A 22,426-nucleotide genomic window follows, 5' to 3' on the forward strand; every position below is an offset into this window, starting at 1 on the left:
AAAAATATTTATTCTCAAGTATAGAAATTTATAGTAAAATTTGCATTTGATAAGAACTGCAGGAGAACTCACTTGTCGACCAACTTTTATGGGAAGTATTTAATAAAGGTGTAAGAATAACGACAAAAGAAATTGAGATTTTTTACAAGCATTTAGGACTAAACATACCTGTTCACGTCATACATCTATTATAATTTTTATTTAAAATGTTTTTTTTCTTTTATAATTATATTAGTATAGAGATATTTTACATAATTTTTTAAAAATTAAATTGAGAATATACACGAGTGTTAATAAAAACTTTCTATTGTTGATTGGTAGAAGTATTTGCTTGCAGAAGCATCGGTCTATTAGACAGAGGTATGTCAAAACTCTGTTATCTGGTATTATTGGTAGCTCCAGAATAGAATTACACAATCTTGGTAATAACTAACAATTCATTATTTCACAGTATCTTTCGTTCAATATCTATTAGTAAGTCAACAGAATATCCTCGCTTGGTTCGTAGGCTTTCAATTAGATTTAGCAGTTGAAGTGACTACTGAATTATCTTTATCAATTATCTCAAATTCCGTCCCAACAATAGAATAATATATATATATAACTTGCTGGTCAATCAAGTCAAAATCATTGCCCACATTATATAAAAACAGCACAAATTTGCAGCCATTTTTTTAGGTCTATGACATAATAGTAACCTTGTAGAAATAACCCACGCCTATGTTCACGATCATGCACCTAACGGGCGTAAAAAACAACGAAATGGGTTGAAAGAAAGTAAGAAACAGGTGCTTGGAAGGGTGTTCTATTTTTTTTTGTGTTCGGGGGGTGCGGGTTTACTCCTACTATTTCTGACTAAAGTTATTTTTTGCTTGGTAAAAGGAGTTATCACAATCGAATGCTACAAGAATAATAATCATTCAGCAGGCTTAACGCACGTTTATTCTATAGAGGAATTGATCGATTTCTAAATAACCCTTGCCCGAAAAAAGAACACTCCCTGTACCACAATAACAACAAAGACCACTTTCATTAGAGGTTGATTTCGTGATTCCAAAGACCTATATACAAATAAACGGACACACGGAGAAAAAGGAATTATAGAACCAAGAAAAAAGAATAAATCACCTCCGACATCCTGTTATACATTCCCTTTCTCTTGGCAGAACCTTTCACAACACTTGAGTGGTTCATATTCCTCTCATCAAAGACAGAATTCTTCAATAAGCTGCTATTGTTTGTTAGTGTCCTGACTCTCATGCATTGAAAAACACGATTTTCATGTGGATTTCCAAAATAGATCCATATTCTGATAAAGAAGCCTCCGTCGTAATTGAAGGGAGTCAAATGTTGATTGGAAGTTTGACCTTCCCTTTATATGAACAATCTTTATCACTCTCAAAATGCTAATGTACATGATAATTCATTAGTCACTTCCGCTGCTAAGTCTATCTGCCAGCAAAAGGTTGAATGAAAGAATTATGGACACGTATAAGTACAACTTAAGGAATCGATGGATTATAAAAATGAGGAAGAGTTATCCAAACACCTGATGTTCGTTTCCCTTCCATGGCTTCTTTCTTTTCTTGGCAACTTAAGCAAAGGAAAGGTCCATCCCAGGGGCGCAATCTTCCTGGGTTAGGTGCGCCCTCGTGTATTGAAATACCCTCCCCTGGTTTAATCTCTACTTGACACACTGCACAGATAAACAACTTGAACATGTTGCAGAGTGGATATTTTGTTTCTAACCTGCATCTCAGACAAAGATGTTTCCATGTCAAGAGAGACAACTAGAAAGACGTTAACAATAAAAGCAATCGTTACTAAACCATACCTCTCTGAAAGCATAGCTGACCCTTCCTCATATAGTTCTTGTACCACATCTGGCTCCATGTATTCCTTGTCAATATAAGATGATTCAGAGGACTTTTTGCGAAAAAATGACTTGAGCATTTTTTTTACTGGTTTCTTTTGTGTTGGCATAGAAGTAGGTGGCTTCTCCTGAGGTAATATATCAATAACAATGCAGGTCGTGTCATCTCTAAGTCCCTTTGCTTGCAAAGCTTCCTGAAGGAAGAAAAGTGACAGGAATAAATGGTAGAAACAGAAATAAGTAATGCATACCAGAAAATGACACACAATTTACAAGGTGAAACTAGAGCATTGAAAAATTATGCAAAAGATGTGCATACTTTCACAATATGTGGTGCTGCAGCCTCCGCTGACATGCCACGACAGCAATTTAAGGCCATTTCTGCAGTTAGAGCATCCCAGACACCGTCACTGCTGATAACAACCCTACCTCCAGCAGTAGAAAGCTGCAAAAACAGAAGAGGGAAAAAGGAATGAATTAAAACACTCGAGGGACAAAAAAGTACAAAGGAATTTACAGCAACATAGCAAGAAAAATTCATTTTGACTTTTGAAGTACAATATATAGTCTTAGGAAAACAAATGAAAATTCAGCTGTTCATTATAAATGGGAACAAAATCATGCTATGAAGACTCTGTTTGTACCTATGGGGCAGAGATGGAAAACAATGTAGAACTAAACTTGAGCAGATAAAGAAATTACCCACTACAGTAAAGAAGGGTAGCAAGAGAAGAACAATTAATCAACATAAACACAGGAAAGCCTTGACCAACCTTCACTTGCTTTACATATGGTACAGGGACAATAAATTCACCAACATCCATATCACCAATGGACCGTGAGAGACACAAGCCACCAGGCCAACATCTCAAAGGACCAACCTACAAAAATCATTAACCTAATCAGGCATAATACAACTCAAACGTAATTTTTTTCTATAGAGCATATTGATATATCACATCGGAAGATAATCTAAATATCATCACATATGGGAGTATAACACCAAAAATGTAAATAACAGTTTCTCCAAAAGATTATCAAAATTTAATGACATGTGTGATGAGTAATGTTAAGTGAAAGACATGACCTATGACTAGCATCAATTATCTTGCCTCTCAAAATCTCCATGGTATGATTGACCTAGATTACCCTTTATCTCTGCTTATGCAGTTTTAACTGGTTAAGCATTATGCATAAAAGAGTAGTATTGCTAGAGTCTTCAGATCCATTTGACAAGCAGCCACACTGCTTCGTTTTTACCATATGAATTCAAATAAGGATCACAATGAAAAGAAAATATACCTCTGCACCTCCACCCGTATTTAGACGACCCACCTCACCCCCGCTAGAAGTGATTCGGACCCTCCTGACGAAAGGAAAAGAAAGGGTGAGACTGTGCTGCAATGTAATGGAGCAATTCCAAGCAGTTGTTCAAACAAAAACACTCCAATAACAACTTACTCCTCTTCATTGCTTTCGAGTCTATGATCTGCTGACAAGTAATAAACTCCACCTTCAAAAGTTTCAAGTATGCAACGGGAATCACCTACTGATGCAACTGTTATAAAACATCCTTCTATAATCACAAAGGTTACAGTTGTTCCTGATGATTGTGCTGTACAAGCAAAGATACTAATCAATGTAAATAAACATATAACTTAAGAAAAATATAACAAAAACTCAGTAATTCAGAAGTATAAGAACTATCAGCCATAGCTCAGTTACAAATGCTTGATATTTTTTGTTAGAAAATGCATGTTCTCCAGCAACTATATGTGTGAGTGTGAGTAAAAAATAGCTAACTCTACTGTTCTTACGGCTAAATATAATTGACTTCTAGTGTGCGTTGACAATGTTAAGCTCCAGCTGCAGAAAATATCAGAGCTTTATAAAATTTTCTTGACATGGCCAATTAGAGAGCTTAAAAAGCTGGGGGCATGTAGCAATGTACCAACAGAGGTTAGAAAATATTACCAAGGTTTCCAGATACTGTCAAAATTTTCATTATGTATTTTGCCTAATTCAATTTTTCCCTTATTTTTTCTTTAATTTTTTTTAACTTCGAGAATTGCAAATATTTACACGTTATTTTGGTAACATTACATGCAAATTTAGCTCCTCTAAAGTGAGATGTGTAAAGTAAGAAAGTGGGGATCAACCTACTATTAATTTTAATTCAAGTATTTTGTAACCATAACTAATTTCAAATCAATGGTGAATAAACATTCACTTTCTCACTTTACATTTCTCCTTACTATAGAAGAGTTAAATCTATTACATTGTTACCATGAAGATTTCAGATGGTGAACATGAACTTGCCGCAACCTAATAATGAATAGAATAGATTAGAAGCAAGAACAAACTCTACAAGGAAGTAAGTAGTCATGCCTTTCTGTTGAAAATCTTTGTCAGTTTTTACAAAGCCTGCGACCAAAGCCCTAGGCAAAGCTGATATCCACTCATCTCTGTTAAGATCGGCAGGAATTGCACTTAAAACATTGTTTAAAAGATTCTCCTTGGCATAAATAGCGGCAGCAGATCCGTTGTGTCCATCAAATAGCTGTAAAACTTGTACATCAGAGAGTGCAAATGCAACAAGAACCAAAAAAATACTAAAAAAAAAAGAAACCAAGAATAGAAAGACATAGTTATATTAAGTTATAACACAACACATCCATTGAATAAACGGCTAAAATATTCATGTCATCCAACTAATACAAGTGAATTAAAAAAACAAGACAGTTTAGTTGTTTTCACATACATACAAGCAAAAGCTATCTATCGGAGAAGAAAATCATTTCTGGGGCAAAAACTCAAAAAAGCCTTGGCACTGAATCATAACGTCAGAAATTTGCTCCTCCATGTGGACAGAGACATCACACGCAATTTGCTAAAACTCATTCGAGCTTTGATAGTCTAAATCAGCAATGAACTAAACACGAAGCTCATTTAAATACAAGCAAAATTACAATAGATTTGGTTTTAAATTCTAAGTAACTAAAGAAACAAGCTAAATTCATGGCACTCACTGACATATCTCTTCACTTCTCACACACATTAACTTCTGATGCATAACAACCACGTTAAAATCCGTTGACGAGTTACAATCCATCAAATCCGAATATATACACAAATAAGAAAGGAATGCTGTGTTGTGATATGAAACAAAATTTACATACCGCAAAAACGGAATAGGTAGACACTCCATCTCCCACCACCCTTTGGCATTCCGTTTTTAGCATCGTGAAATCTTCTCCTTTCTTACACTCGCTAGCTTCCCCGTGCACGACCGCAACCTCCGGCTTCTCGCTTTTCTCGTTTACCAATTCACGGCGCAGAAGCACCGAAAGGGGAATCGTTTGGTGTTCGCTCTGAGCAGACATTGTTCACGGCGATCAATCTCAATTCTCAAGTTCTTGGATACAGCCACAACAACGCGTTCTGTTTAAATCCAAAATTAGGAAACAATCTCACACATTAACGAAACATCTCAAAGCTAAACCGCCATTTATTATGAGAAGATCGCAATGTACATATTATCATGCGGTATGTATCTGGAAATCGAGAAAGCAAAACGTGGAATCCTAAATCATAATCATAACGGATTAAAAGAATGAGAAGTTGGATGTGAAGGATAAGAAAGGGAAGTTTTGAGACAGGTTGAAATGGAGTGCTCGAAAAATGTGGATCCCTGCGTTCTGCAAAATTTGCATTGTTGTTTCAAACATAACATTTCATACACAGCACATATCAATGAACCGAACCGTTTGTTTTTCTTTCTCTTCCCCCAAAGACGGTAAAATTATATGACATGGCAAAAAGCACTGTTTCTTTCGCTAGGCTCGGCTCCAGCCATTTTCGTTTGGAGCCAGCCGAGGCTAGGTCAATGTCAACGTTCTTTTGACTCTTTGGGCTATTCTTCGTTCTATGCTATAATTTAATTTGGAATTTGTATTTTTGGGGGTGAAGGTTTCCAAATCCTTCTTTTATAAACACTATTTTTTACTTACCAAACACAGTTAATATATAATTATATTTTTTAAAGTATACTACTGCGGATATTCACGCCTTGAAAGTTAGTAGTATGAATTTTTTACAGTCAGTTAGCTGGAAATTTTTTTTAATGCTCACAAAATAATAGTAATTTTCACTTGCATCAAAAAGCATTAATAGTTAAGAATCTTTCTATTCTAGTCTACGTTTACACACAAATAATACATTGGTAAATGAACATCCTTATTCGCCCACATTTTATTTTTGGAAGTTGCTTCCCATTTGTTTATTATATATATTTTTAAAATTGGTGTATATCGTAAAATAAATAAAGAATTTTATATATATGATATAAATTTTCAACTGTTAAAATAAAGGAATTGTTTATCCGTAGAGACAAGGTAATTTGGCTTCATTTTTTTTTTCACCTAATATCGGTGGTCCTATATACAGGCAAATGGAATATTTCTCTAAATAAGAAATTGCCTATGGTTTCTCATATTAGTGAAAATATTTTATCTTGATTAGATTTTTAGCTATGCAATCAATTTTTAACTTAAAAAAACAAAGAGACAGAAAAGGTACAAGTGATTTATAATTCCGAACTAAATCTTTGATGTGAAGAACCCGCAATTATCGGCGCCTGATGGTATCGCCGAAAACAAAACAAATCCCGTGTCGCACACTCGCACAGGCGCGTGCGTCCACACCGACCCCGAAGGAAAGGAACCTTTCTTTTCTTGTTAGGCTATCGGGCTTGGGTTTGGGTCGAACCCAGCCCAATTACCAATATATTAACCAATGCTTTATGCAGGCGCGTGAGGGCTTGAAAGCAGTTAAACATGGTGGTTATGGAAAAAAAACAAAATCCGCGTGAAAGGAGCCAATTATGCATAATCTAATATAACTTTTGATGGCTCATAGTGATGGCTGAACGAGTGGCTTCCATGAGAAAGAGATTGATAAGATGTGATGTTAACAAGTAAATTACGAAGGTAGGAGGAGTTGTTCTTGTTGTACATGCTTTTGCAAGCTGTAAACACCCCACCTGGCCTTTCCAAGCAAGTGTTGCTATCAAATATATATTATCAAAATTCCAATACGCGTAGCCATTCACATGCGCTACTTAGAAGCATCACCTTGCCCAAAATCAATAATGCATAGTCTTCCTATTACAAGTTCAGTTAATTCTTGTCTTCCAAGAAAACAAAATAGCAACTTCCCATGCAGGGAGGTAAAGTTTGTTGCCACTTGCTTTGCCAGTGACCTTTTCAAAGACATTAATTCATTAATGATATGTCCACTCAACTTGTACAAGATTTATATTAGATTAGAAAACACATGATCGTGACATGTTTGCCCATGGCCCCATGTGCCACCAGATTACAAAATTTGTTCTCATCAAACATTTACCACAGCCCAGGAAACATCAAAAGATAATATACGCATATTGAAGATGGAGCATTGGATTCAAGAAAGTCCCCTCATGGGATCGGTTCTATTCCTTTACATGTATGTATGTGCAGACGATTCACTTCACATGTAGGACCTCAAAAGAGGTGACAACAACAAATAACACAAGATAGACTCCAAACGCCAGCCGAACTACAAGTCCTAAACTTCTTCAAAAACAGCCACATTAAAACCTGCAAAAGAAAAATTAAATAAATATAAATATAGCGCATTCATGAGAGCACTCAGATAAAGTTGAACTCTGATGCTACGCTGGCACCCAAATAATTGAATAAAATAAGGCTGAAATAAAAAAGCAAACTTTCAGGCTGAAATAAGAACAACGTTAATAGAAGACAAATGGAACCAACTATCCCTTTGACACACGCTCGAGACCCACATGTCTCTTTAAGACTACATGCATTAAGTTTTAATATTTTTGTAATCGCATCAGGAATCAGACAGAATGTGATAGGAAAGTTGGAATGAAGCCTCGGAAGCAACTAAGAAACTCAGTATTTTATTACCACAAATCTACAATAAATTATGAAAACCCATCCCCCTGTTGTAATAAACTCCTCCTCTTAAATGAAGTATATATACTTCAAAAACTATGTTGACTACAATCTTAATGCTTTCAAGTATTGAGTAAGCCTTGTTGTTGAGGTGTGTGTTAAATAAATATAAGCGTACCCATCTCCCATGACATGTTCTCACCTAAGGCGTTAGTAGGCATCACTTTACCTTGTAACATTTTAAAATGGCCGTGATTTCTTTCATAACTTTATATGCCATTAGTTTGAAGATACACATTCGGACGGACCTGTATTTGATGATCATACATAACCATAAGTGACCCAAGTTGTTATGCTTATGAAGAAAATAATACCTGCACTACATTAGTTTAACTGGCTCCAAACTCCAGCTGAATTCATTTAAGCTGTTCACCCTCTGGAGGACTATTCACTCTAACAATGTACACCTGAAAGAAAAAATTAGCAACCACAGTATGTGTCATGATCAATGAATTCTAATAATAGTACACCATTGCAAAGAGAAATGCTAAATTCATGGATTCTAATTGCAGAAAATAGCAATACTGATAACTCATCTGGGACCAAGTAAAACAGCAAAAAAAAAAAAAAAAACTAAATGACTATAAAAAATAATTAGAATGTCTCAACAATGTAAAAAGAATTACACTGTCATTCATATAATTAATAATTGTTAAATTATGTAATAATTACTTCAAAAGTGATTTTTAATTAATTGTCAGTTTTACACTGACAGCCTGACTATTAGTCACTCTCACAAGTAGTAACCACAGGGCATGAACTGAAATATGCCAGCACATTTTTAAGATTACAAAAAGATCAACGACTCCATTATTAGTCTCTCACATCACACTTTTCCTTATTTTTAACATTCATAAATACTATTCACTTAATTAAATATGATGAATGTGTTACACACAAGGGCGTGAATGAGCGAACATAATCAATATTTAATCACCTTGAATGTGGTGCGCTTAATCAATTGAAAGATCAAAGCGTCCCCATCAGCCAGGTTATGAGCAACAGCAAAACCTTTCCATCCACCACTAAGTCCTGTTTTTCGGGCCAAATATATTGTTGGATACTCATTCCCATCTTCATCAATCAAAGTAAACACTTCGTCCCCTTTTGGAAGATTTGCCTTGCAGAACTGGACCGGAAGGCCCTTGTATGTTTTGAGAAATACTTGTTAATGACAAAAATAATATATATATATATATATATATATATATGACAAAAATAATATATATATATATATATATATATATACATGAAAGTATCTTCTTGCACCAAAAGTAATAACCTTAACTTAAATATAAAGTTAATAAAGTAATAAATAATAATTTAATTTAAATTAAAATCTCTATATCAGGTGTTTATATATATATATATAAGTAAAAAATACGTCTACACATGTATGATTCAAAAGGAATCACCAGAGAAAAAGTTAACAAAAGAAAAAGGAGGAGGAAAGTTTGAAATTACCAGCCAGAATCCCCCGCTGACGTGGGACTGAAGCATTGACTTTATGAAGGTTGGATATTCAGATTGTAATTCCGACAATAACTCATCTGCTTTCTCCAGAGCTTCCTCTCTGGCTTCTTCTGAAGCATACACCCGATTCGAAAAATCCCTATGCCTATTGTAACTTCTACATTTACAAACATTATGATTAAGATATGGAACAGATAACAACATGTCATGTCGTCTAACAGAAGAATAAAATAAAATGAAAGTTTGGGAGAGAGAGGGAGAGAACCTTCTGGGTATCGTGACGCGATCAATAACGACCTGATTGAAAAATAAAATGGAAGATGAAGAAAAAAGGCAAACCCAATAGTGATTGAAGGAAGAAAAGAAGGAAAACTCACTTCTTTGTAAACGGGAATGGGCATGTTGGCAACACGACTGGACCTTCTTACCACAACAACCTCTCTGTGGAGTGTGCGAGATTTGGGGTGCTTCGACGGAGAGGATTTGGGAGAAAGTGAGTTGTGAAGAGCTTGAGAAAGATGGGGCAGATTGAGGGCTTCCATTCTCTTCCTGTTCTCTTCCAATCTCTTCCTCCGACTCTCCTCGTATGTTGCCACCATTTTTTTCCAACACCACGATTCCAATGCTTCTGCGTATGTCCGCTGTTTTTCTCAAGTTACTGTTTATCAAATCAAATGAAATGGCATTGCACTGTCTCTCAGTCGACCGTTGCATTCCCACTTCCCAATGTATTCTATCTTTTCCTCCCTTTGGTAATTTTTATTTTTAAAAATACATTTATGATATTGAAATTATAATGCATATTTTTTATTAAAATTCTATTATTGTTTATTGTTTAAATTTTATTGTAAGGGTAAGATTGACAGTTCTTTTCTTATGAGGTAATGAAATTTTATGTAAATTTAACAAAAAATTAAGTTAAATTTACTTTTAACTAATACGTGGTTTATGAAATTTTATTTGATGATGAAATAATATTATAAAGGAGAAGTCACCAACAAAAATGCACATTCATTTTCACCCTTTATATCAAATTATCCGCCTCTTTCTCCTCTGTATGTAGCTTTTAGTGGTTTTGGGAAGTGTGTCTAAACTTGCTTTGAAATGAATTTCATCATGTAGAATTGATTTTATTTAAAAGTGAGTTCAAATTGATGTAATTTATATTTTAATTTTTTATTAAAAGTAAACTTATCATAAAATTAGTATAAATTATTCAATTTATGTAAAGGCTACAGATTACCACATTAGTTCAAATGAGTTTTAGACAATAAATTTTAACATTCAAATTTTTTGTTGTTATAATGAAACAAACATAATTCTGCATGAACTTGCATTCAAACTTACATATACAAAATCTAAATGAAGTTCTTTATAAATTAAAATTAAAATTTTATTTTAATAACATGTATAATAAAAATTATTAAATATCAACAAATATTAAAATTTGATATATATTATTTAAATAAAAATTTAATTTAATTAAAAAATATCATTAATAATACTGATAATGTATTTAATTTTTTCTTTTATTTTTATTATATTTTTTAATATTAGAAATATATTAATATTTATATCTATTTTTTCAGAGATTGTTTGGAAAAGAGTTTTAGAGGAGATGAAAAATTTATATTTTAAATAAATATATTTAAAATTAATATTTTTTAATATATTAAAAGAAATACTTTTTATTATAAATAATATATAAATTTTTAATTTAAAATTAAAAAATATTTTATCCTCTTTCTTCTCTTCCAAAAATATTCTCTAAAACATAACTTTGATGGTTTTAAAGAGTGTGTATAATACCGTTCAAAAACTATTTTTAAAATAATCACCTTCTTGGTGAGTTTGAGAGGAGGAAAAAATAAAAATCAAATTAAAAAAAAAGTATAATACATTTTGTATTTTTCAATTAAACAATAAATACATTGCTAGTTATGATTTTGTCATCCAAATAAACCACAATTACTGTAAGAATATTTAAGCAAATAGTTGTAGTTTAATAATTTTAAAATTTATTGTGGCTGTAATTATATTATAAGTGATTTGTTTTATATCCGTAAGTTTAAATTGAAAATATGTAAATAATTAATATTTTGATCTCCATTTTAAAAAACTATATTAAAAAAATTATTGAAACTATTTACACTGTTTATTATAACAATAATATATTTCAAATAAAGGTTTCTTTGCATAAATTATCTGAACATTTTGAAATTATTTCATTAATAATTACATCAATGCGCCTAGGATTACAATTGCTAGTTTGCCACTGAATCGAGAATCAGTCACAAGTCTAAACAACTTACAAAGTCAGTGAAATAGATAACCGGTTTAATACTAGCCAAATACAATATTAAGAACCAGTGCACAAAATTAGGCTAAATCAGTCTTTTCATATATATTTTTTAAAGTAAATAGTTACTTGTACATGATATTTACATATAAAATATTATTATTTAATTGTTTATGACATTCTTATTCTATAAAACATATAATGTGATATGTTATATTATTTTAAAATGTGTTATATAATACTACTTTTTATATTTTATTATTATTAGTTTGACCTCAATTAAAGTACACTGGATACAACCAATTGCAAATCAATATCTTCACTTGTTCATGTCCATTGGATTTTAAAAAAATTGATTTTGAACTTTATAATTTTTATGTGTATCTTGTATAACAAAAAAGTTCTTATAATTAAAATCATCAAAACATCGGCAAACCTTTATAGACTCTATTTGGAAGAGAGATAAAATAGGATAAAAAATAAAGAAGTAAAAAAATGAAAAAATAGAAAAAAAAAATGTGTTATTTAGAAAAATAAAATAAAAAATGACACAAAGGTGAAATAAATCAAAATAGAATTTCAGAAACGCGCGATGTTAAACCCATAAAGCCTTTTGGTCTGTTTTATTCATATTGCACAAGGTCAAGCCCTAGCAAGTTATGTTGTCGCTAATATCTTATCAACCCCGAATCCTTCATCCAGAGCAGTACCCCAGCGAGTCCTTCTCGAAGGTTTCTGGGCCTATAATCTAGCTCCCTTTTCGCTTTTTCACAGGAATACTCCCATTGATGTCTTAAAACATGAACTGTCTGTTCCAATATTAAAGCACAGGAATAAGAACAGTAAATTAGGTTTGTTCCAAATAAAGTTAAAAATATCCCTTGATTTCCCATAAAAGGAATGGGTGTAAGTACATCATTTTTTTGTCAGAATAAATTTTAATAGAAATTTTAGTTTATCATAAAAAAATTACCTCTATGTTTTCTCTTTCACAATACATATAATTTCTAATGAATAATCAATTTAGCTAAAGAAAAACTTCTCTTTCTTATATTGTGCATTTTTTTAAGTAAATTTTTTTAAAAAATTATAATTATTTTTTATAAACAAGTAAAAAAATAAGTGAATTAAATGAAAAAATAAAATTAAAATCAATTTAAGAATATGAATAATTCACATATAGGAGAGAAAAATAACTAACAGATTTAAAAATCACAAGATAAAGATGTTTAACATTTATTTCTAAAAAAAATACAAAGTTAAGTAGTGAATAGCCGTGAAGCTGTTTATCACAAAGGAAACAGAATAAAAAATGAAAATAAAAACTAATATTTGAAAGTTGATTGATGTTAGAAATGATCTAATATATTTTTGAAAACTGTTTATTTGCCACAAGCTGAACACGATGGAGGAATGGAACTTTGGATCTAAAACAGTTATTAAAAACAAACCTTCTTTTTTAATATATACAATTATACCTTAAAAACATTTTTGTTTACAATCTAATATAATTATATAAACCTTTTTTTTTTAACTATTCTCTTGGAGCCTTTAGCATTAGCAAGGGGATTATAATTTACCATTTTAGCAAGGGGAAAATTGAAAGTTATATTTTTCAATTATTTTTAAAAATTTGTATTCAGTCAAACATAAGATATCATGTTTTTACTAAGCAGAAATCTAAGAAGCCCCTGCGAAAATACAAAAACAATTTAATCTATCCAGCTTTAATTTTGCTAGCAAACTCCTGTACAAGCAAGTTATATAGGTTGTGCCATATGGTTTGGATACATCAAAACTACAGGTTTTATTACCGATGTTGAAAACGTATAAGTAAAACATATTAATTAAAAACAATAAATATTTTTTATAATTTTAATATAATAATATTATTTATTTATTTATTTTAGAAGATGTGAAGTCCTGAAATTAATAATTATACGCATTCAAAAGGTGGTAAAAGAAGGGAGCTTACCGGTGGACTAATGAGAGGTAGCTTTCCAGTGATTCGAGAGTATAGAACTGACAGCCACCCATATGCTTCAATGACCCACAAAGGGATGCTAAGTATCGGTTTCGCGGTGTCAGTAATAACAGCAGCCATATCAAACACATACTTGAACGACGCATTTTCTCCTGTCAGAAGATACCTGTTCCCTGCTTCTCCCTTTTTCATCGCAGCAATGTGCCCCTCCACCACATCCTCCACATGACTGAACGAAAACTTATCGTTTCCATACCCTATGTAACCCGGCAATCTACCACTGAACCGTTCTACTATCTACCAAACCAAACACACATATTATTCACCATGACAAAATTAACATTACAAATTCGAACGGCAAAACCATATTTCCCATCAATTTATACCATACGAAACAACAAAGAGAATAAAAGATAACAATGCATAACAGCCTTAGTAACACAGTACCATCCGTGCAACAACGTTTCCAGCAGTGACCTTGCCAGAACCATATATTACTCCAGGATAAAGCAACACTATCGGCACCCCGTCCGATGCAGCTTGCATAGCAATCTTATCGGCAGCAACCTTTGATCTCTCATATTCGGTACAGAAATATTTCTCGTGATGCACCTGTAATTGAAATTGGAATCGGATTTGAGAGAACAAGAAAAAATTATAAATAGAGAAGCAAAAATATAAATCCGAATTGTACTTGATTTTCGTCTGCGAGGCCTCCGTCGGTTGGTCCTAAGGCGAAAAACGACGACGTATATATGAGCTTCTCCACTGTGTGGCCCTCCTTCACCGCCTTCAACACATTTTTCAATCCTCCGACGTTGACCTAATTAAAAAAGAAAAAAGTGATTGGAAATTTAGTTATGTCGGATTAGTGAAAATTGTGAGGACTTACGGAGAAGAATCTAGAAGGATCGGGAAGCCAGGGCTCGACGAGAGCGGCGACGTGGAAGACGACGGAACAGGAGGAGCAGGCAGCGAGAAGAGAGGCGTAGTCGGTGATGTCGCCGCAAACGATTTCGAGATGCGGAGGAAGGCCGGAGATATCGCTAGTGGATCGAACGAGGGCTCTGACGGAGTAACCTTGGCGTAGCAGAGCATGGCAGAGCCTTCCACCGAGGTAACCGGATGCACCAGTCACCAATATCTTCATTGTTTCTCTTACTCTCTCTGCTACACCATCCACCACTATAGAGTCTAGTCAATGTTGTAGTTCGAGAAATTCAGATTCCCTTGTTAAGTTTGATTCAACTACAAAAAATAATTCCCAGATGTCTTTTGGTTCTTTTTTTTTTTTTTTAAAGCTTTATATATATATATATATATATATATATATATTAAAATTAAAGAAAAAATTAACCCAAAAATCCTTTTAAAAAATTTATATTAAAACAGACGTTTATACTAAATTATGTATAATTTTATACATTATCTTGCAATTAAAACATCAGTTTCACTCCCCAAAAGTGCTATAATATGTTAATTAAATTTTTCATATTATAAGAAATTAAATTTAGTTACAACTTTAATAATTATTAGTTTGTTTAATATTTAATATCACAAAAAAAATCAGTTAATATTGGACTTTAACAACGATTAGTCAATTTAATTCCTTAATTTAATATACATTACTCAAATTAATTTCCAATACGAAGAAATAAATTAAAAATGGTTATTAAATTTAAAAACTAAAGTAACTAATTTAACTATATCAAATTTAAGGGTCAATTTGTCGATTATAAATAAATTTAGGATAAAATTGCGACACAAATCTTTAAACTATTTTAGTGATGTTTTGCCTTGCCATCAAATTTTAAAATTTCACCTTAATAACTAACATAATAAAAATTAGCATTTAATACAAATATTGATATTATATGAAACTCTTGTTTTGATTAAAAAAATACTAATAAAATACCCAAACTTTACTACTTGAATTTTGTTCTTAAATTTATTTTTTATGATATTCATGATGAAATAAATTAAGTCAATCTCTGAATTAAATTCCTTCTCTTGTTGACTTCATTCTTTTTCTTTCAGTCAAATGTCGACTTCTTTCTTGATGTTCATAGAATTGTACGTCTCTAGTTCGACGGCTGGGTTTTGGTCCTTTTTTAAGTTTTTTGGCTCAACATGTCTTAGGCTTATACGACCCATATATATTTTATTCTCATCTCCTCATCACGAATGTGAGAACTCGGACCCAAAAAAATAAATATAATCATAAATGTGAGCACAAGGAACACCGGTTGCAGGACAAAAACATTTAGGAATATTTTCTTTATGAACAGAATTTCGGACTACAATCACAATTGCCCCCTTATTCTTGTCTCGGTGATCTCAGTCAAAACATCTTTTTCCTCCATTGAAGTAGCTGTACAAGTTACATAAAGAAAAAGGCAAGCTGCTCAATCACATTACTTAGTCCACAGTGCTTAAAGAACAGCTGAGGTGGCAATTTATTAGCCCTTTTTGCCTCTTATTTCAGGTTCTACCACCACACATCTCTGGTGCCTATTAGATCTCCCCAAATTTTGAACCTTGAAGAAAACATCAACCTTAGCAGAATTCACCTGATGCTTTTGTAGGTCAACAATCTTACAACCTTGAGCGCCGAATGCATTTTATAGGATTAAATGGAGCATGCCTCCTTGTACCTGCTAATAGTCGTGCATTCTTGGAATTCAACCTGATATCCCAATCCTCAACATTCTTGGGCACACAGACATCAAACAGTATTTGGCCAAGAACCCCATGCGCATTGATGCTTGGACGACTTGGGAGATGGATAAAACCTCCCTTACGTTCATCCGCAATGGTGCCAACATGTTTACCCTCGTAATACTCCATTGAATTAGAAGACAAATTATCACTTGGGGCAAGAGCAAAACCCTGAAAACTTGTTGAGGCCATTGCTGCTTTCCTTAATTCAGAGAACGGATCTGCGATCTCATCTTTTGTTCCTTCTATGCCCAGTTTCTCATCTTCAATTCGTCTATTTTTGTGACAATGAATTGCAACTGCCTTGCCAAGGATCTCAGTAATAGCAGCCTTGTAATCAATTGGATGATGCCGAAAATGACCTGTGACAAATTCAATTCAAATTCAATACATTAATCCCTGATCTACAGACAATTTAAATATTACCTGGAATTGCACTAAAAATGGTCACAATGCTCATTTCAGTTATACAGAATTACTAATTTTTTCCCTTTGTACATCATACATGCAACGGAAATAATCACATATCTGTCAGCTTGCGAAAAGGAAACAAAATATTCATAATGTTTGCATGGTTGCATACTTAAGTATTTGGAACTTCAGATGTGCCATAGCATGCAAACAAGAGTTGGAATGTAAATGTAAAATGTAGATCTTAAGATTCCTGAAAAAATGCTTATGTAAACAAGCTTTGCTGTAACAGATTCAAAGAAACAAGTTGCCTTACACAGAAGGCATGCGCCCATAGTTTACAGCAGAAGAATCACATGGACATCCTCACAATGAATAGTCGTCATGTTGACCATGAAAAATAGCTTGAACAAAGTACAATCGTGGTAGTACAAAATCATAATAGAAGCTACTAGATATCTTTTTGTCAAGCACAATCTTATTATCTTACTCATGCATCATTATGTAAAAAATTAGTCAAGATACTGACCAACATGAGGTGAATCACTCCATTTTAACAGTTTGACATCTCCACCAAGGTCTTTTAGTCTCTGGGAAAAATTGGAAATAACTTGAAAAGGAGCAAGGTCGTCGTTTTCTGAACATAAAACGAGATATGGGACCTGCATATTCTGCAAAAATAATTACTTGATAAGCAGATAACTCAAGAGACCTAAAAAAAGAAAGAGCTAATTTGCTGGTTGATTCTTAGCTGCTTACAACAGTGGAGTAGAGTGTTCGCCAATATTCTGCACGATCTGATTCAAATCTGCTGAGGAAAAGAGAATCAAGACCCGATGCTATGCCATTGGCAACCCATGAAGCAAATCTTGGTGGATGGGACAATTTTAAAACAGTTGGGTGCAGAAGAAATCGAACACCCAAATCACTGGTAAAATCAACTGGACTGGAATCATAAATATAGCCAGAAATACATTTCCTAACTAGCTGGTAGTCATCCTGTGCCATGAAAATAGTTTAGGAGCAGCGCAAAACATAAAACTAGCAGTGAACAGTTTTATTTTTGTGTGTGTGAACAGGTAGGTTACAAGGACAAAATCATTGCACAATACACATTAAATCAATGTTACAAGAACTTGACCAAAATACTTGGTAGAAGGGAATATATGATCAATTACATCATGAAACGTGGCATTCAGGCAAGGGATTCAACACTGGACCTCATTTCTCACATTGACATGATTTAAGAAAACTTAAGACAATTATGAGATAATCAATTATACTATCCATGTAACTCAACCATCCTTTGAACAGCTAATGGCAGAAAACATACCATATTATGATCTTCAGAGTTCCCACAAATTATCTGGATGAAAGGAACACAGGGTCATCAGACATAAGAACTAAAAGATTTTATAGCATGATGGTCAAAACATAAAAATCAGTCTGGAATAAAATACCTGAAGAACCTTGTACATACAAGCTTTTGCACCACCTGAAAATGATGCAAAGACGATGGGACAAGGCCTAATTTTCAGCACCTGTATATAGAATAAAAAGCAGCATTCGTAAGCTTGAAACTATGGATCAACTTTGGACAAAATTAAAAAAAAAAAAATTTCCAAATTCAACAGTAAGATAATCAATTTACTTCACTTTAGACTGGTTTACATGGGTTCTACACAACGGGATATGAAACAACAGATGATACAATTGTGCTTTTTATTCCATTCAGACTCACATTGTCTTTAATTTTAATACAAGATCATACAGAAAAGCTACACCAGATTAATTGAAAAGGAGGGTTTAAGCTAACTTAAATTCAAGCTGACTGACCAACAAAATAGAGAACTACAGTAAAACTTACCTCAACAAGTTCATTAAGAATGTCAACAGCAAGAGTTGTCGCTTTTTCAGGGAAGAACCTGCAAGTAATAGCAATGTTATAATCACCATCCAGTATGTATTAGATGTGCAAAGAACCACAGCATCGATGGCCTCATCTCTCGTGGAAAATAAATAAAATACCAACGCATCTGGAGGTCATTTTACCAAATAACTAGATACAGACTTGATTAAAATAATTTAGCAAACTTATAATTACTTAACATGTCCCCAATAAACCCATTGCAAAAGAGGTTTGAACATTTGAAGATTAATTACTTGAGCTTATGCCATCAACATTCTAAATAATACAAGCAAAAATTATAACCCAAAGTTTTCATGCATCCACTAAAAAAGAAGGACAACTAAAATGAAAATAAGCAGCTACTACTTTGGGCTTATGTGATTCGTCAAACAAATACTAAGGTTTTAACATAATAATTAATTCACCAAGCTTTCAACAGCTGAAACGTCCTTCCATCCAAACTGCTTTAATTTATAAAGCGTGATTCCATTTATAGAAACATAAAATTGAAAGAAACTTCACCTGATTTGCTGATCATGATAACCATATTGATCAATTCAAGGCAAGGTTAGCTGCTAATGACAACAGTCACATATATGGGTAAGATTATATCTATTTTGGAGCTCTAGAAGACAAAGGCACTACTCCTATTGGTTACACTTCATGAAGCTAATATGTGATGGCTCTGTCAGGCTGTTAGCAAACAAAGAGCAGTTACACTGAACAGAGGGAACCCTCCCAGTTCCCCCCTCAATTTTTTTGAATGAATAAAACTGTTATCAGGCTCCAGCCTTCAATTATACCTGTAAACCTTAAGGGCAGGTACTTATAGTTCATATGAATAATTCTTAGTTTGGAATGAGTCATTCCTCTTCTACTTTGAAATCATTTGGCTTGAATTCTTGAAATGTAGCACCCTCCCCTTCATATTCACTACTGCTCACAATTGAACTAGAAATAAGTAAGTTGATTACATACGACACTGTATTACGGTAAAACCTTGTCATCGCGTATTTGACTCTTCTTAAGTACACTTTAGAGGGCAAAACGCAAAGTGATAGCCATTGGTTGAAAAATCAACATTTGAGGTTGTGATAAAATACATGCACAAAAATGACAAATAATGAAGTTATTAAAATTTTAATAGTTGATTGAAGAGCTATCATTAATATTAAAAATATTCAAAGGGAATCTAAGATCCAATCAAGTTTAGAACTCACATATTGAGAAATTGAGAATGGCAAACGAGAGAATTCCATCCGACAGAGGAATAGAGGTCCACGTATTTCATCAAGTGCTTCTCCTCGCTCGACATCCATGCAAACACCACAACTACCCCATCAGCTTTTTCACCAGCTACGTTTCTTCCCCAGTAGTATCTACCACCAAATCCCCACATTCTCCCTCTTCTTCTACTTCTTATTCTACCACAACAAAAACCGCAGAGCTCAAAGCATTTAATTTCCAGAGAACTAACAAGGGGGAACTTAAATTGAAAATTAGCAGAAGATCAAAGAAGAAGTGGAGAAATTTTACTCGTGCAATTTGAGCTCGCTCTCTCTGTTCTGTCAGACTGTCACCCACGCGTGGCTTTCAACGGTTGGAAAGAATTGAAGAGGGAAAGGAACTGGAGCTGAAGGTTGTGTCCACCAGAGGCTGGTATTGTTGTGCGTTTGAGCTCACGCTCCACCTTCACAGTCACAGATCGCAACCCGTAAAAGGTTTATAAGATATATATATATATATATATATATATATGTATATATTAAAGTTATAAAATTATAATATATATTTTTTTTTAAAAATTTACTATTATTAATTACTTATCTTCAATTTTAAGAATTGAATAAACATTTTTAATTATTCATGCTCATATTTTTCTAATGTATTAATATTGTTTTAATTTAATTAAATCATCAATTGATACATGAGGTTATTAAACAAGGGGTAAAACTTATTTAACTTTTAACAAAATATAAATAATAATAAAGTGTATTAAAAATGGTTAAAATATATTACTTATCTTATTGTACAATGCTTAAAAAAAATTGACCTCGATTATTCTATTTGATGTTTAATCTGAATTTATTTTGGATAAAGTTTAAGTATAATATTATGTTCTTTTTTTAAAAATTAAGATCAGAATTTTATTTTAAAAATTTATACAACAAAGGTGAATTTAATGTATGAGATGAGGATAACTGAAGATAAATACTGGTCGAGTCGAGTCTTATGATTTTGTCCTTATCTTTCACCACTCCTTCTCCATTCGATTGGTTGCTGCTCCACGGAAGGTTTATGCTTTAATAATTCACGTAAAGCCATTGTTATTGTAGAACAAATTTTAGTTTAGGGACTGCGGTGTGAAAGAATTATCACAATCGAATGCTATAAGAATAATCATTCAGAAGACTTTTCTACGGTGGAATTGGTCTTTGACATTTACCCTTCGGATGACCAGAATGGGAAGGCAAGCAACTGATACATAATCAAACCCATCATCAATTCTTTCTGACATTCACATTTTAATTTACGTTCAGAATTGTGTTTACTTTAATATTATTATCAAAGGGAAATCTAAATATAATATTATAAATATTTTAAAATTTTTTGTAACCAAATTATTTTATTAAATAATAACACTAAAAATGCCTATAATGTTCTAATTGAATTTTATTTATTTATTAATTTTAATTTCTTGCAAAACACCCAAACGAATGGATCATTCCATATGCAATGGCTTATGGCCATTCCAAAAATTGTCACGAGAAGCTACCGCGAACAACAATCTTCCACGACTTCTCCATAGCCTCGTGTAAATATTTACAGATGAAAAATTAATATTTTTTATAAATAAATTATAATATATGACAATCCTATGATTTATTAACTTTAAACGATTAATGTTGTAAAAGTAGGATGGTTGTACGAATACATTACACAATAAATGTAAAAAGAAAATAACAGCTAAAATTGTGCCTTGTGTAAAAAAACATTTCAAGCTTTCATCTTAATGCAGTCTGATACTCTAAGGATTGCTTTTATTTTTCTAATGTTGAAATCTATTTACTATTTGCAACTTAACTTTAAATCAATAGAAGAATTTATTTTAATTATTATTGCTGTTATTTACGAAAGGAAAATTATATGATTTTTCCACAACCCAGGAAAATAGTTTAGTTTAATTATACTTGTAGGTTTTTTTTTTTAAAATTTGGATATTGTGTGATTTTGGTCATAATTATTTTATGTTGCTTTTTTCTTAATATTTTTTTCTTAAATTTATCAATTTATACGAATTGATTTGATTAGACTATCTTTTATTATAAATTAATCAAGTAAAATATCAAATTTCACTTTTTTTTTATCAAATCCTAATTGCATATCTTATAAAATTCATTAGATTTTATAAAATTTTTACCAATTTTTTTACAAACTTACAAAATTATTTCATATCTCAACATCGTAATAAATTCTTAAACGTTTAGATAAAATAATAATTTATAATTTTCAATAAAAATGAATAATTAAAAAAACAATTTAAATGTTTATTTTATAAAAAAGCTAAAATCATAGGTAACTTCAATCAAGACAAAAGTGCAATTAAATAAAAGTTTAACATTGAAAGAAGCGGCGCACAATAGACTTAATTAAGATGGGAAGCGCAGTATAGCACGACCACCATCAATAATGGTGGAATGAGCGAAATGATTAGGTGTTCCGTCTAATTCCCACCTCA

At 32.5% G+C, this 22,426-nt stretch overlaps 4 protein-coding genes across 4 annotated transcripts; all 4 read right to left on the reverse strand.

Annotated features, from left to right (window-relative positions):
* Positions 1 to 1,226: 1,226 nt before the first annotated feature.
* On the reverse strand, positions 1,227 to 5,256 carry LOC113865799 (probable protein phosphatase 2C 12). The gene is made up of 9 exons (XM_027500560.1): positions 5,053 to 5,256; positions 4,262 to 4,433; positions 3,335 to 3,488; positions 3,176 to 3,239; positions 2,647 to 2,754; positions 2,193 to 2,318; positions 1,835 to 2,067; positions 1,550 to 1,749; positions 1,227 to 1,452 (listed from the first exon to the last, which is right to left on the reverse strand). Exons 1-9 carry the CDS (start codon positions 5,254 to 5,256, stop codon positions 1,427 to 1,429), a joined length of 1,287 nt encoding a protein of 428 aa, XP_027356361.1. The 3' UTR covers positions 1,227 to 1,426.
* A 2,993-nt stretch (positions 5,257 to 8,249) lies between these two features.
* On the reverse strand, positions 8,250 to 9,965 carry LOC113866276 (B3 domain-containing protein At5g42700). Its single transcript, XM_027501156.1, has 5 exons — positions 9,744 to 9,965; positions 9,632 to 9,663; positions 9,358 to 9,523; positions 8,831 to 9,037; positions 8,250 to 8,300 (listed from the first exon to the last, which is right to left on the reverse strand). The coding sequence occupies exons 1-5, from the start codon at positions 9,963 to 9,965 to the stop codon at positions 8,250 to 8,252; spliced, it is 678 nt and encodes a 225-aa protein (XP_027356957.1).
* Positions 9,966 to 12,052: 2,087 nt separating this feature from the next.
* Positions 12,053 to 14,803, reverse strand: LOC113864806 (putative dihydroflavonol 4-reductase). Its single transcript, XM_027498940.1, has 5 exons — positions 14,542 to 14,803; positions 14,344 to 14,472; positions 14,097 to 14,261; positions 13,641 to 13,946; positions 12,053 to 12,474 (listed from the first exon to the last, which is right to left on the reverse strand). The coding sequence occupies exons 1-5, from the start codon at positions 14,797 to 14,799 to the stop codon at positions 12,334 to 12,336; spliced, it is 999 nt and encodes a 332-aa protein (XP_027354741.1). The 5' UTR covers positions 14,800 to 14,803; the 3' UTR covers positions 12,053 to 12,333.
* Positions 14,804 to 15,898: 1,095 nt separating this feature from the next.
* LOC113864805 lies at positions 15,899 to 20,400 on the reverse strand. Its single transcript, XM_027498939.1, has 8 exons — positions 20,224 to 20,400; positions 19,908 to 20,111; positions 18,646 to 18,703; positions 18,239 to 18,319; positions 18,112 to 18,144; positions 17,538 to 17,777; positions 17,308 to 17,449; positions 15,899 to 16,729 (listed from the first exon to the last, which is right to left on the reverse strand). The coding sequence occupies exons 2-8, from the start codon at positions 20,084 to 20,086 to the stop codon at positions 16,245 to 16,247; spliced, it is 1,218 nt and encodes a 405-aa protein (XP_027354740.1). The 5' UTR covers positions 20,087 to 20,111; positions 20,224 to 20,400; the 3' UTR covers positions 15,899 to 16,244.
* Positions 20,401 to 22,426: the final 2,026 nt, after the last annotated feature.

Source organism: Abrus precatorius, unplaced genomic scaffold, assembly GCF_003935025.1.
Source record: "Abrus precatorius isolate BTA unplaced genomic scaffold, Abrus_2018 Scaffold4, whole genome shotgun sequence".
Classification (NCBI taxonomy): domain Eukaryota; kingdom Viridiplantae; phylum Streptophyta; class Magnoliopsida; order Fabales; family Fabaceae; genus Abrus; species Abrus precatorius.

Bases quoted from the DNA above. Each gene is read 5' to 3' on its own strand.
- LOC113865799 (XM_027500560.1), bottom strand. From the start codon at position 5,256: ATGTCTGCTCAGAGCGAACACCAAACGATTCCCCTTTCGGTGCTTCTG. The intron at 3,489-4,261 runs GCATGACTACTT...TTGCTTGTACAG, and splicing joins CAAAGATTTTCAACAGAAAG to CACAATCATCAGGAACAACT. The intron at 2,068-2,192 runs GTATGCACATCT...TTCTTCCTTCAG, and splicing joins CAGCACCACATATTGTGAAA to GAAGCTTTGCAAGCAAAGGG.
- LOC113866276 (XM_027501156.1), bottom strand. From the start codon at position 9,965: ATGGTGGCAACATACGAGGAGAGTCGGAGGAAGAGATTGGAAGAGAAC. The intron at 9,664-9,743 runs GTGAGTTTTCCT...TTTTTCAATCAG, and splicing joins CCATTCCCGTTTACAAAGAA to GTCGTTATTGATCGCGTCAC. The intron at 9,524-9,631 runs GTTCTCTCCCTC...TTGTAAATGTAG, and splicing joins CGCGTCACGATACCCAGAAG to AAGTTACAATAGGCATAGGG.
- LOC113864806 (XM_027498940.1), bottom strand. From the start codon at position 14,799: ATGAAGATATTGGTGACTGGTGCATCCGGTTACCTCGGTGGAAGGCTC. The intron at 14,262-14,343 runs GTACAATTCGGA...TTTCAATTACAG, and splicing joins GCCTCGCAGACGAAAATCAA to GTGCATCACGAGAAATATTT. The intron at 13,947-14,096 runs GTACTGTGTTAC...TTGGTTTGGTAG, and splicing joins GAAACGTTGTTGCACGGATG to ATAGTAGAACGGTTCAGTGG.
- LOC113864805 (XM_027498939.1), bottom strand. From the start codon at position 20,086: ATGTGGGGATTTGGTGGTAGATACTACTGGGGAAGAAACGTAGCTGGT. The intron at 18,320-18,645 runs GTAAGTTTTACT...TTCTATATACAG, and splicing joins TTCTTAATGAACTTGTTGAG to GTGCTGAAAATTAGGCCTTG. The intron at 16,730-17,307 runs GTCAGTATCTTG...AATTTGTCACAG, and splicing joins GAGTGATTCACCTCATGTTG to GTCATTTTCGGCATCATCCA.